The sequence below is a fragment of the Coffea eugenioides genome, chromosome 2 (genome assembly GCF_003713205.1).
Source record: "Coffea eugenioides isolate CCC68of chromosome 2, Ceug_1.0, whole genome shotgun sequence".
Taxonomy (NCBI): Eukaryota; Viridiplantae; Streptophyta; class Magnoliopsida; order Gentianales; family Rubiaceae; genus Coffea; species Coffea eugenioides.
The window spans coordinates 5,686,808-5,701,166 of record NC_040036.1 but is presented as its reverse complement, the minus strand read 5'-3'; the positions used below and the strand labels follow the sequence as shown (position 1 = coordinate 5,701,166).

Here is a 14,359-nt window from a genome sequence, read left to right as displayed (position 1 = left end):
TAATTTAGATAACTATTGTATTGTTTTATTTATTAATCTAATTCTGTTTTTTATTTTTCGCTATAAGTACAAAAGGATTAGATTACTCTATATTATACCCGAACTTATCCTACAAGTTAACCGGTTAGCAGTTAACCGATTGAATAGGGTTAAGGTGTGGAATGCAATTTTACTGAACTGCTACTTGTGGCTAGGATCAGCCAAATTGCAAATGGATTGATTATCCAATCCATGAACACCCAGGCACGGATTTAAGGGGGGGCTGGTGGGGGCTTAAGCCCCCCCCCCAAGCCGCCGGAAAACCCCCTATATATAGGGGATTCCAAATGCTTGCTTCTAAAATGCAGTAGGTAACTAGGTAGGTAGGTAGGTACTACCTTTCTCTTCCTATGTGTCTCTTAGGATACTGGTATTATTGTCTGAAATTTTCAATAGTTATTTATGTTTTCACCTACTGGTGATGTAATAACTTGGATTTTCCTAAAATGTTTTGAGCAGGTCTGAACTCTGTAGTTATTCATCATATATTCTGGACTTTGTTAGAGCCTGTGAGACTCGGAAACATAGAGCCTGGGAAACATAGCCTTTTTTTTTATTTCAGATGTTTGGTTGTTGGCAAAGTATTTTTTGTGCATCGCTGTCATGAACTATATGGTGGAGTGGGCTTTCTTTTGTTGATCAAGAAGCTTGCCAACAATAGTTGTTGGTGCTGTTTTAAATGTATGTTCTGGAACAAAGAATGCTGTAAATGTATTTCCTGGAATTTAGAAAAGTTCTTGATTTAACGCTTATGACATCCCTTGCACTTCAAGAAGAATTAAATTTGCAATTACTATCAAAGTTTTCCTGCTATTTCGCTTTTTGACCGCCTTAGTTTTTTATTTTATTTCGAATTCTGATCATGAAATCAATAAGCAGGGTGAGTGATAGATTATTGATAGTTTAGAGTATTTTTTTGGAGCATTTTGAGATTTCCAAGAACTTATCAAATTCATATGAAAGGGGCAATTTTTAAACTATTTTAGTATGCGATGGGCAATTCTTAAACTATTTTTGTGAGCGGTTTATGCCTCCGAATACTATACATATCTTGATAGGCCTTCTGTTTTCGTTGTTTCTTTTGTAGATTTGTAGATTTGGGTAAGTTACATACCCAAAAATTCAGAACAAATTTTTGGGTATGTATAATTATATGTTTTTATTATTTTTATAATTATTGATTCTAAATTTTACTTATTAAATATATTTATTTCGTCACAAAAAAAATTTTTTAATACACTTCAGCCCCCCAAAAATAAATTTCTGGCTCCGTCCCTGTGAACACCCCTTACTGATAGTACTAATTCTTGAGCGCATTTTTCCTTTAAATCTTTTTTTTCTTTTGACTTTATCATAATGGTTTTATTTTTTTTTTTCTAGGATACTAGAATTATTTAATAAGCTCAATTGTTTTTTTTTTTAATCACTGAGGTTAGCCCAGTGATCAAGGGAGGACTTCTAAAACATTCTCCACTATTAGTTTCCGCGTTTCAATCCTTTGTATGAGAATTGGAGGTAGGTTCAAGTTTCCTTTGCTTGACAATTGAGGGTACGAAAAATGTAGGAAGGGGTGGGAGGATTTTTTTTTTTTTTTTTTTTTTATCTTTATAAGCTCATAGTTTGGTCAATCACTTGTTTATTTCTTTCCCTCGTAATTCCGTTCATTGCTTCTCGTGCCGCCAATCTTAATAAATGCAAAACTACATCTTTTACCCAAACCAGTATGAATTAAAACGTAGTGATACCTTTGATTGTGAATGATAAGAGTATAAGACACGGCAATTCTTTCTCGAGAACGTTCACATTCCAGTAATGAGAACAAGAGATTTTGCAAATTGATGCATCATTCATCCATCTATAGCAGTAATTATGAAGGGGTGTACAAATAGTCGTTGTAGCATTCATGACACCAGATTTTCTGCGGTGGAAGATTTGCGCCACACTTGAATACTTTTTGACTGATAACTGATTAATCACAAGACTGCGCCTCTGTCATATAACCAAAATATGAGCTACTCAAAACAAGATTTCAAGGAATGAAATTTCGACCTTACCTTTTATACAGCGAAATGCACTGCTCTTGACTATTGTCATCAGATTAATGCTGGATTGCTCGATGACATTATTGATTACTCCATATGATTCTTGTGAGGATTTTTCTAATGGAACACTTGTTAATACGTTTAAATTACACTTAATTTATCGTATAAATATATTTATTTCCTCTCTATATTTAGGCACCTTTTTTTTAAAAAAAAAAATAACGTTTGAAATGTTTCTTGACGGGTGTCCATTAAACATCTGTTAGCCAAATCAATCTTCTAATCATACACTCTAGTAATCAATACAAGGTTACTTACTACTTCCAACTTCAAGGGCTTCCCGTGGGCCGCATTTGTAGTTACAGCCGGGCCGTAGGCTTGGATTCATCCATCTAAGAGGAATGATATTTTAGAGGGACAATAGCAATGGACTTCTATTCATCAACTGATGTCATTGCGAGGTCGAAAAGCCAGACATTAGTAGCCATGCTGAAAAGTGCCAACTGTGGATGCATGGTGCACTACAGCCTTTGTCTGTTTAACGACTAGGGTTGGCTCCGTGGCAGGAGAGACCTCTTAGAACCTTATTCGCGGTCAGGTTTAGGATTTGAATTGTGTGCTTACTTGACAGTTGAGGATATTAGTTTAGGATTTGAATCTTGTGCTTAATAATTGGAGATGTAAAGGCCTTTATTTGTTTCGTGCCGAGCCAAATCGAGTTTAAGATAAATGCAGGCTGCTAACAATCCAATTATGAATCCCCAATTCAAGTCACCCGTTTCTGAGCTACAGATCAACATCCAAGATCATTGGGCCACCTCAGAACTTACAGATTTAAGAGAATGACTACTCGCACGCACTGACCCAGTTCACTTTCGGACTTTGGACCACTTATTTAAAGAGGGCATCCGAAGCATCTCCTCCACGGCCCGAAAATTCTTTCTTTTCACTGCTTTTTAGCTGGAACTCGTAAAACGTATAATTCGTGAAATAAATTATTAAAAAAAACCACTTTTGGTAAAATATCTCATCCTGAAAAGTAGGCTAAGAAAAATCATCAAATTACAAGCTCACACTAGAGAATTGAAGAAGAGAGGGAAGATCCGAGAAGAGAAATGAAAATTTGCTACACAGGGCAGAGGAAATCGATGGTTCGGGTCCCCCTGGATTGATAATGAATAATTTCATTTCACACGCTATTGTGGTGCATGGGGGATAGGGTTATAATTATGTTCAATTTTAGGAAAATGACATTGCGGGAGGGGAGGGTCTGGCTTCTCAATTCTCATGAAAGAGGGCAATTGGATGAATCATATGAATGAATCCTATATTATGGTAGTTCATGTGTCAGCATCCTTCAACAAAACTATGATGAACCCATATTCCTCCATCATCTGCTTTGAGACAGAAAATTGAGACCTCCTTTCAGCATTATCGTTTTTTCCTATTTCATCTACCATCAGTACCGTTCAGCATAATTCATCCCATTAACTCTCTTAAAATCTTGATGATTTTCGTGTATTTAAAACGTGAAATGCAGCTCCAGATGGGATCCTCTGTCCATTATATCTATCCACTTTCATGTCCAATGCAAAACTATATAGTTCCATTTACTAATATTGCTGACGTGACACATAACATTGAATACATATTTAGGAGATGTTTGGTAAATGAGTTTCAAATTCAATTTTAGTATGGACGGCCTAATTTTTGAATCAACATGACTACACTTAACTGCAACTCTGACAAACTCAAGGATCTCATCCTTAAATGCTTACCTAATCTCATCTGAATCATGCGGCGTGGAATTCCAAATTAGAAGACTATGGGTACAATTGGGCATAAATAAAAATCATTTATGGATATAATTGAATTTGAAACCCATTTACCAAACACCTCTAAATTAGTAATGGAATTACGTAGTTTTGCATTGAACGGGAAATGGACAGATATAATATAATGGATAGAGTAAACAAAACTCTTCAACTAATTGAGCAAATGAATTGCTTGTAGAAAGTGAAATGGTAAATATTAGGACTTATCTCGCAGTAGTTACAACATGACATCCACTTGTTTTACGTATAATGGATAGAGTAAACAAAACTCTTCAACTAATTGAGCAAATGAATTGCTCGTAGAAAGTGAAATGGTAAATATTAGGACTTATCTCGGAGTAGTTACAACATGACATCCACTTGTTTTACGTACATGATGACGAATCTTTTTCTTTTTCTTTGAATATATAATGATGTCAAGAGGTAATAATAGCGATATATGGACTTGTGTTAAAGTCGATCGGCAATGCATTTTGGCCTCACTCCAATCCGGTCTGGAAACAAATTGGATAGCTCATCAGCTTTAAACAATAGTACTAATTAATATCACGACTAGTATTGAAATCTAATCTTCTGTCTTCCAACATTTTTTTTTAAAATATTTGGCGAAAAATGCAAAGCTCAAAAAGATTCGATAAAGGTGTCGAGTTGGAAATGCTTAAGCAACATCAGTTATGAAAGCAACTACTAAAAACTTTTCGCGTCAATCTTGACAAATCCAACGCTTCACACAATCAGTCACCAAAAGATTCTACGTGGGAATAGGTGAAAAGAGAGGTCACCACTCGCCAGGGAAAAGCTTTATGCTGGAAACTTTTCGTGGTACCATACATATAATGATAAGGATCACTTTTGTATCATACTACTTGTATAAACTTCCTATTACACCACTATTGTAGTAGTATTATCACGGGGTTGCAAATGCATTTTTATTTCAAAACCTCACCAAACGTGTATAGGATGATGGGTTTACGACCTTAGCTTGCATAGAATTATTACAATACTTTGCAGTCGAAGTGGCAATTATGGGGAGATCTTTTACTGGTTTTTTTTTTTTAATCAGACGGCAACAATTAGCCTATTACTTCTATTCTAATCTGCATCAGCGGGGAGAGAGGTCCAATGAAATTTAGAGAAATTGATGAGAATTGAACAATTATCGGATTAGAAAAATCACATATAGTGACACATTAATAAAAAATAAAGTTTAAACTCCACCCCACCCCAGCCCACCGAGGCTTTTCTACTGATTTGCTAAATGGGGTTTTGGTCGTAAGAAGAAAGTAATGATTGAAGATAAGGTGAAAGATGCGACATCCTGAGTTGTAGGCAGGCAACGGTAAGGCAAGTTGGTGACTCAAAGGCGAAGTGGGGAGGGGGAAGGGGAAGGCGTCCTATCCTATGCTTGGGGTAACACTACTTTTAATTTGGTTCCTGCAATCACGCAAAAGGTTTTCGCCGTGAATGACCTTTCCATTCATTTGTGTGCCTGATTAATAATATGGCTTTTGGCAAAGTAAAGGGTTCCATTCTTCCATGACCTGCTTTTGTGGGCTGCTTTTCTTTTTCTTTAGTCAAATCTTCCTTGTGCGATTGTGTGAACCATCCCCTAATCCTGTCCTCCGGCTTTTATAGCGTGATCGTCCTCACCATGCCAAGTTACCAACCTTCTTCAGGTTGGATGAAAAGCAAGAGCTGAGGAGCACCCAACCCAACCAAAAAATTTTTTTTAAAAAAAGGAGAGAGAGTAGCACGAGTGAGGAGGAGTACAAGCTCAAGAAAATGACTGGGAACCAACTGCTCTGAATTGACATTAAAACCTGGCTATTTACAGACCGAAAGTCTGAAGAGTCAAGGGGCGAAAAAAAAAAGGGATGGACAGTTAAAACGAACTCGCCCCAGTCCCCATTTAGGAGGGTTATATTTCTTGTCTGGAGATTTAAATAAGCTTTAAGAAATACTCAATAGTTGATATGATTGCAGATTTATAGGGTATAGATCAATGCTACATGCATTATCGATGAATCAAAAAAGATTCAAAGATTGTTTATCTATGCATCTCAATCTCAGAAGATATGTTCTTGACTGAACTCTTTCCAGGAAAAAATCCATGTTTTGCGCCATAAAGGAGGGGAAATAAAAGATGATACTGGTACTAAACAAAGATATTCTGTTGTGTCTGTTTCTTGTTTTCTCACTTTTCCCTTCCTCGTCTATACTACTTTAATTTTACTATACTACTTTAATACTCTCCATTCAACTTTAGAATTTCCTTTTTTTTTTTCCTTCTTTTGTAACTAGTTACTGTACTAAATTACTACTAGTAAATTATTGGACCACTCACATTAACTTCTAATTTTTCTACCTTTTCTTTCCGTGTCTATCAACTGTGCATGCCATCCCGTCATTGCACTCACACACACACACACACAGCTTGACAGTACGCTCACACACTCATCAAGGGAGTTGTGGTGCAGTGGTGAGCCAGAAAAACTGCCATCTTTACCTGGTCCCCGTTTACACTCCCAAAACATCATTATTACCCGTCACCTTCCCCGTCACTAACACCAACAGTGTCACCAATTCATCCTTCTTTCTACTTATAAATTGCCGGCAGTCAATTCGTGGGATTCTCCAATTCTACTGCCTCAACAGACTTCTTGACAAAAAAACAGACTTCTTGACTGCTGACTGCTGACCTCTGAAATATACATACATACAGGGGGGGCACTTGGCAGGTGATGTTATGGCGGAAGCCACAGAATCTGCAATGACAGAGACCAAGAAGGTGATCAATCCCAGAGTTGAAATCGATACTTCACCGCCCTTTGAGTCGGTTAAGGAGGCTGTAGACCGTTTTGGAGGGGGTGGTCCTTGGATGCCCCATCACTTGCTTGGTTTGGCTGCTCACCATGTAAGTAAAATTTTCTACTTCCGCTCTATTTGGTTTCGCAAGTTACCACTCGAAGATGGTGCTACCGTTGGGACTCATTTTTGCTGCAATGAATATCATTGGTGATTCTGAATCTCGTACAGTCGATTGTTGCAATGGGTAGCACCGTCAAAAATCTTAATGTTTCCTTCTTTCATAACTAGGAGGGGGACCGGAAGTTACATTTTGTTTACTCGGTGAGGTATTGAAGGAATTAATTTTCTGTAACTCTCTGTTACAGTTTACATGATCTTCTTCAATATTGAACGATGTTTGCATCAAATGAGCACGAAACACTACTGTTAACTTCTGATTTAGCTGATGAATTTCACCTAGTCATAGGCCAATTTACTTAACTTTGCTACTCGTCCCTAGGTTTCAGTTGGATGCCTTCACCTTACAATTCTCTGTTTGGGCTTATATTTTATTTCCTGTTGCAGCAATATGCCTGTCTTCCTTCCACAACTAGTAGCAGTAGCTAATTCTTTGCACTAAGATCCCACTTCTGTTATTCACGCTCTTTTTTTCTTTCTTTTTGGAAACAACTCCGTATTTAAACACTCCTCCTGCTCCCAGGGAGCATCAGACTCTATTCTACACTCGTTTCTAGAAAGTCACACACTAAACAGTCTTCAACTAAAGAAACTGTGGTGGGCTTAAGATAAACACGATAATATGCCCCATGATCATTATGGAACTTGCAAAAAGCAAATAAATTCAAGACTCTGGATTACATTTTGTCGATTTAATTGTGACATAAACACAGACTTTCCACCCTGACTTGCCAGAATTACTTGATAACTAAGTCACATTTCCACAATTGAAAGTGTTTCTGACATCTTTACTTTTTTATGTATGACAAATGATTGTTTTTTGTTTGTATTTTATCTTGTTTTTGAACATTTAGCAGCATGGCACTGAGGTCTTTGACATTGATAAAGTGGAGGAGCAAGCTGCACTATTGGAGAGGGACCTCATCATGAAAGAGCAGGAAACGCTTAATGTATTGAAGGAAGTGGAAGCTACAAAAAGATTTGTTGAAGGCCTAAAGTTGAACTTAATTCAAGAAATGACTGCTTTCATGGAAAGTCCAGAAAGCCAGGATTCAGCTGGGAGATTAAACTTGTGTCCTGTTGTCTCCCCTGGTTTAATCTCAATGGAATTGAACCAAGCTAAGATGAACCTCTGTAAAACAACCACAAATCTTGCGGTGATTCGAGCTTCTGTTGAGACTCTGAATAATAAAATGAAGGGAGAAAATGTTTTGCTTGAAAAGAACAGCGATAGGAAAATCCCAAATTCTTCTAAATTACTATCAGCTCAGGAGGATTGTGATAGATGCAGACTAATGCCAGATGAAGACCGAAATTTGCCAACTCCCAAGAACCCCGAAACCTCAATAGACATCTTGAGGGATGTCAAAGAAGTAAATTTTGAGGCTGAGCAATTCAAGAAAATGACAGAGGCTTCCAGATATGAGGTTATGAAGGCAATGTCCGAAATTGAACGAACAAAGACCAGCATCAAGATGGCTGAAATGAGGTTAACAGCTGCCAGAAAAATGGAAGAAGCAGCTAAGGCTGTGGAGGCTATTGCTCTTGCCGAAAGGAGTGCTCTATTAGATGGCAACAATTCACCAGATATATTCTTGCATAAGCCTGGTGGAATAACTCTGTCCATTGAGGAGTACAACTCCCTTACTCACAAGGCCCAACAAGCTGAAGAGCTGTGTAAGACCAAGTTTGTAGATATGAATACCTTGCGCCAGACTGATTGCGCAAATCAATCAGAAGTAACCATCTTGAAGAAGCTAGAAACAACAAAACAAGAAACTAGACGCTGTAAAAAATCCCTTGAAGAGGCTTTGGGCAGTGAAGACGGTTGTGATAGGAAAAGGTTGGGATTTGACGACGACGGTGGTAAGGGTGCTACCGAAGTGGATCAAATGGGATACTCGGGGCATAATTCTGCAAAATTCAGGTTTAGAAACTCCCGTCCAGCTTCTGCCCAGAGAGGGTCTGAGGCAGTGAATGAAAATGAACCAAATGTTGTTAAAGACAAAGTTTATAGGTCTACCATTTCCATTGGCGATATACTAAGCAGGAAGTTGATTCTGCAAGATGATATTGTAGTGGGAAATCATGTTGACAGCCACGCTGAAAGGCAAGAGGTGTCTTTGAGCCAAATGCTTCGTGAACAAAGCGGACTTCTGTTGCACCCTACAAAATCTATGAAGGATGGGACTCTGGACAAGCAATTCTATACTCAGAGGAAGAAATTTGGATTTATTCATGTAAGTATTCCCAGGCACAGCAAGAAAAAAGCACAGGTCTAATGATTATATCTTGGTTTATAGAGGAATTGCTTTATTCCCCATGCTAATAACTTGCCCCCTTTCTCAGTTCCCAGATAATTTGTTGCGTGTTAGGCTTGCTTAATTTGTGTGGATTTTGAGAGGTTGTCTCCTATAAGTTATTTGCTAAGGTGTTGAGTGTATCTTCTGTATAGAAGTTTTAATGCAATGGTTTATATAGGCCAATTTCGGATGTATACTGCTGATTATCTGTGAATTCATGGTACTTTTCAATTCTATCAGTGTTAAGCTAGTAAACTGCTCATATCAGCTTATGATATGTATGGGGATGCTGGTGTTCCTGCGCATTTCAGAATTGGAGAGCCACTGTCGTTCTGCCTTCTGGCGGGGGACTTTCTAGATAGGAAGGATGCCAACCTCTTTAATCACCACTTTAAATCTAGACAAATGACATTTGTGCTCTAATAAAAGCTTCTGGCATTCCAAGCATTGGTCTATGTTCTTGAGCTTCGAAAATACCCTGTATCATCTATTGTTACTCATGGCATTTCATCTACCTCCTTGTTCATCATGTTCCCAACTCATGCTTGTTGCTCCTCTAAATCAAAATCATCTTTTTTTTTTTCAATCAACTCAACATAGTTTTCTACATCAATCATTTTCTTATTCATTATGACTTCATAATGTCGTTGAAAATCTAAATCAATCACTGCCTGAGATGTATCCAACTATGATAAAGATAACCTCCAATTATAGTAGTACAAACTATAATTCTTGCAAGCAATCATCACCAAACTTAACAAAAAGCAATCTTACGGTATATAGAACATATTCAAATCTTTAATTGGCCATAAATTTCAAAGGAAAAGAACAAAAAAACGCACAATTACCTCCAAATGTTTGTGCCCAAAAAAAGAGAGAGAACGAAAAAGAAAGAAGTGGAGGTAGTTTCATTGATTAATTAATTTAGCATAGATGGAGTGCCAAAAACCTTTTTTAAGAGTACTAATTAATATTAGTTGACTAAATGAAGTTATTTTCTAATGGTTGTTAATACTTTACTTAATACAGTATATGATTAACATATGAATACACATACAACTCACAATTATTATACACTTACACATTTAAACACATTGCTAAGTTAATTTCCCTCTTTCCAAAAGATTAACGTCTCTATCTTAAGGAGTGCCTCAAGCACCCATTAGTCAAACCCCCAATTTAATGATCCCCAGAAAGCAATCAAAAGCGGTGCGCGGTCAAAGTCCAAGATTTAATTTGACCATCCCCTCCTTTCCAAAATAGGCTCACAAGGCCCAATTATCAAATCACTTGTCATTTATGGCCTGTGGGCTACTACAGCGGCGTTGATGGCCCTATCATTTTGGCCACTGTATCTCACAGTTATGATGATCAAATATTTGGCCACTGTATTATTTCAAATACTAAATGCCCAAATATTCTAAAATATATATATTTATCATTCTTCTCTAGTATGTTAATTTAGTGATCAAAAGAAAAGTAATGATATAATCGGATCCTAGTGCATGATACATCAGCTCAGCTTTCCGTTGCTCACTTGCCCTTTCAGCTTCCTTTGTGCCCCGGAAAGAAATCTTTTACTTTAGTTTATGGAGACGGCCGGAGCTGTGCTTCATAACTGCGATGAAGAATTTGTCCCTCCTGCGCCACGTGGCGTGATTATTCTCTGCTCCGCCCAATGCTATGCTGACGAGTGTTTCCTCACGGCTTTCACGTGTCTATTAAGCAATCGTCTGTTAAAAAAAAAAAAATCCAACTTTTGAGTCACCGCGGGAAAAGGGTAATCTTTTCATCACTATTATAAAGTGAAAAAAGAACAGCGATTCAATTACGCAATTGCTTCCCGCTCGCGCAAAAAATGAGCCCAAATGTGTAACCCATCATCAAGTCTGGTTGGCCAACACTGTTCACCTGCTTTTTAGATGCAGTAACCGGCATTTATATCCAGAAGTTGTATAAGGTTATTTAAGGAGAGGAGGGCAATCAGAGTCCGGGGATGGTGTACCAGCCAAGAATGAGAAAAAGGGTCAATGCATACCCAATTCGCCGTGGTCCTGATGGAAGTGCTTTCCAGAAATGGTCCTTTTCTCCTCCTGTATCTTTTGTCTTCTAACTTTGTTCTTTTTTTTTTTCTTAACGAAAAAAAAATCGAAATCATAAATCTTTATGTGAAAGTGTATGGTTTTGAGGTATATTGCAGTGAAAGGTGTGGTCGTTCTGTAGCAATTGCTTTGGCTGATATGCATGAGTGTGAGTCAAATAATAGCCTGAAGAAACTGAAAGGGCAGCGGCAGAGCGGAAATGTTAAATCGCAGAACATTGAAGATCAACCCAGATCAGCATTCCGCTTTTTCATGTACTACATTGCACATTACATTGCTTCATATATTGGGTCTGATTCTTGAGCACATTTCCTTTTTTTTTTTTTTTTTTGGGAATGCTTGCATTATTATTGTTTATTGCAATTTAACCCTTTTTCTCTTTTTCCCTTTTTCCTGTTGAGTAGCTCTAGTTTGTAATTTTTGTTCTCTAGGAGGCAAAGCGAGAATAAAACACTAGACTATGGATTCTTAAATTTTAGTCATTGGAAGGGTGTCGGACAGTTACGGAGCATGTGCAATTCAATAGTCTGCGTAAAGATGCAAACTGCCAATTATATTCCTTTTTTTTTTTTAATTCTTGGTTGATGCTTTTACCCGAGTAGGTAGCTATTTATATTCATCGCCCCCCTTTCAGCTATGAAGCAAGACTGCAAGAGTAGAATTAGACAGGACAAAATAAGTTTACAAATTGATTGATTTTTCAGGGAAGAATTGTTGGACATTCACAAGGAGGAAAATGAGATTGCAATTGATAGCAAGGGCTTTGAGATGTGGAAGAAAATGTCTAAACAGGTAAATACGGTATGCTTCACTAATATGGAAGGAGGTTTAATATCACAGGCGGAATAAGCTTCGGCCTTCTCTTTGCTTATTGCTATTTACTCTGTCTGTTCATTTGTTGGTGTTCTTAGGAGAGGCAACCATATCTCGTGAAAGCGGAAAAGGTGAACTCGGCTCACACAAAAGCTCTGCTCGAAGAGGAAAATGATATGTCATGGGTGAAGTGACCAAATCTTGGTTTATGATTTTTTTTTGGGCATTATTTAATTCTTTAAACATGTATTCACGGTTCAACCAAAAAAAAAGAGATCTCTAAAACCACTACTGATTTTTGTGAGTACTTCTCGATACAGTTAGCAAGGGTGACCAGTTCTTTTTGGGTCTTAATATGCCAATTCTTTTCGATTCTGTTAGATTTTCATAAACATCTGTGTAGCAGTTGTATCGTATGTAGTAATGTGGCAGTTCACAAGACGCTGAATGAATAGCAAGAAACAAGTGATATTTATATCCTGACACATGTTTTTGCACCAGTCAGCAAAAATCTTGTACTCCTACTAAAGTTGCTTGTAAGCCTATGTATGTTGGTGCTGCTTTTAACTCCAGGAATTCCTTAGAAAACTGAAAAATGTATTGACAGTAATTGGTCCTAGCATTTCCGCCAAATTATGTGCAAGTCAAATCAAAATGGATCTTACACAGGAGGTTACGTTTCACGTCTTGTATTATGGTGGTCATATCTGGTTTAGCTTCTTATGTTAAAATCAAAAGAAAATACCTTGCCTCTCCTCACTCCAAGATAAGAGCTTTATCTAATTTTGGGGTCCTCGTATTGTTTATCTGTAGGTGGATGATGAAGCGGACTCAGCAGAAGTGGGGAAGTACGACGAGGTGTGTCTGTTTCATCTAATCCTTGTGCCTGTTTTTTATCAGAAATATAATTAACCTTGGTGGATCCTCGGATTTCCGACTGTACTTCAACCAGATTACACCTTTCCTGTTTGTCCTCCTCAGGGAGATGGGAAGGGATAAAAGATTTTACCCATCTTCGTGTTTCTGTGGTTTCCAAATAATCCTACCGTTTAATTTGGTCACAGAACTATGCAGAAGATGGATACTTTGATGGTTTTGAATACGATATCTGTGATGATCCCCACGATTCAGATAGCTTTCTTTTCTGGTCTGAGATCAGCGACAGCTTTGACAGCAAAAATTGGTATACTTTCTACTCTTTTTTGCCTCTATTATATTATAGGTGCTTCTGTTTCTGCAGCATCAAGAGTCAAGAGATGGGCACTTTTTTAACTGGTTCATCTGATGAAACAGGGCAAAGAAGTGGTCCCCGAATCCGCTGAGGACTTGAATTCCATTTTTGGATCGGTTGCATGGTTTTGTTGACGATGATTGGAGTCTTGACTTGAATGAATGAGAAAAAACAACCTTCGGGCAGTGGCAGACATTGGAAAATTGGGCCATTGCTTACATAAAGCGAGGCAAGTCACTTTGGCTATTGTACATACTAAATTTAGGAATTTTACTACGCCCAAAAGATGTAAAAAGGCAACCGTGATTATTTATATTTGTGATCTGATGATTGTCCTAAGAGGAGATGAGGAGTGGAGCCCCTTTTGGCCTTTGGATTGGGAGAACATATATTTGATCACTGGGGCGTTTTGTCTTCCACTTGAACGCTGCGTGTCATTATGTTTGGATATACAGTACGTCTTCCTCCGTTGATGCGCAATTTCTTTCCAGCCATTTTCTAAATTAAAAAGTGTAAAAAAAAAAAAAACTCCCCTAAAATGCGTGTTCACATAATTTTTAATTTTAAAGTGAAGAAGACTACACGACTAAAGGCAGGTTACATTTCATTGCACTTACATTACCATTTTTCTTTTTCTTTTTTTTTTGGGGGATAAACATTGCACTTGACTTAGAAGTAGAACAACAAAAGAAATATTTGCAGAAAGAGTGAAAGGTTGCCCGTATGATCACACAGAAGATAATAACAAATGATACTTCTTTGACTTCCGAATTATAAATGAAATTAGAACTTTGATTTGATGATCAAATTGTGACACAGCTAGTGAGGGGAAAAATTACTATGGATAAAATGTACCACTTGCTAACTAACTTGGTGAAACAAATCAAAATTTGCTCCATTGCTAACTCATGGATAAAAGCCCACATCCGCTTCGACTTCAAAAGGCCCAAGTCAACTTTCTATGAAACCGAACAATAATAAAGGCCCAAGATGTTCTACAACGTCTCTT

At 37.6% G+C, this 14,359-nt stretch overlaps 2 protein-coding genes across 3 annotated transcripts; both read left to right on the top strand.

The window, feature by feature from the left end:
• Positions 1-6,431: 6,431 nt before the first annotated feature.
• On the top strand, positions 6,432-9,443 carry LOC113761132 (WEB family protein At2g38370-like). Of its 2 annotated transcripts, none has more exons than XM_027303988.1 (2): positions 6,432-6,830; positions 7,759-9,443. In XM_027303988.1, the coding sequence occupies exons 1-2, from the start codon at positions 6,663-6,665 to the stop codon at positions 9,181-9,183; spliced, it is 1,593 nt and encodes a 530-aa protein (XP_027159789.1). In that variant the 5' UTR covers positions 6,432-6,662; the 3' UTR covers positions 9,184-9,443. The 2 variants fall into 2 exon arrangements, with proteins under 2 accessions (XP_027159789.1, XP_027159788.1); XM_027303987.1 differs by having other exon boundaries at positions 7,756-9,443.
• Positions 9,444-11,204: 1,761 nt separating this feature from the next.
• LOC113764200 (high mobility group B protein 3) lies at positions 11,205-13,746 on the top strand. The gene is made up of 7 exons (XM_027308290.1): positions 11,205-11,283; positions 11,405-11,560; positions 12,011-12,098; positions 12,218-12,304; positions 12,933-12,977; positions 13,184-13,302; positions 13,413-13,746. The coding sequence occupies exons 1-7, from the start codon at positions 11,219-11,221 to the stop codon at positions 13,447-13,449; spliced, it is 597 nt and encodes a 198-aa protein (XP_027164091.1). The 5' UTR covers positions 11,205-11,218; the 3' UTR covers positions 13,450-13,746.
• Positions 13,747-14,359: the final 613 nt, after the last annotated feature.

Coding starts and splice junctions, on each gene's coding strand:
- LOC113761132 (XM_027303987.1), top strand. CDS start 6,663: ATGGCGGAAGCCACAGAATCTGCAATGACAGAGACCAAGAAGGTGATC. Junction 6,831..7,755: donor TTGGTTTGGCTGCTCACCAT/GTAAGTAAAATT, acceptor TTGAACATTTAG/CAGCATGGCACTGAGGTCTT.
- LOC113764200 (XM_027308290.1), top strand. CDS start 11,219: ATGAGAAAAAGGGTCAATGCATACCCAATTCGCCGTGGTCCTGATGGA. Junction 11,284..11,404: donor GGAAGTGCTTTCCAGAAATG/GTCCTTTTCTCC, acceptor GGTATATTGCAG/TGAAAGGTGTGGTCGTTCTG. Junction 12,099..12,217: donor GGAAGAAAATGTCTAAACAG/GTAAATACGGTA, acceptor TGGTGTTCTTAG/GAGAGGCAACCATATCTCGT.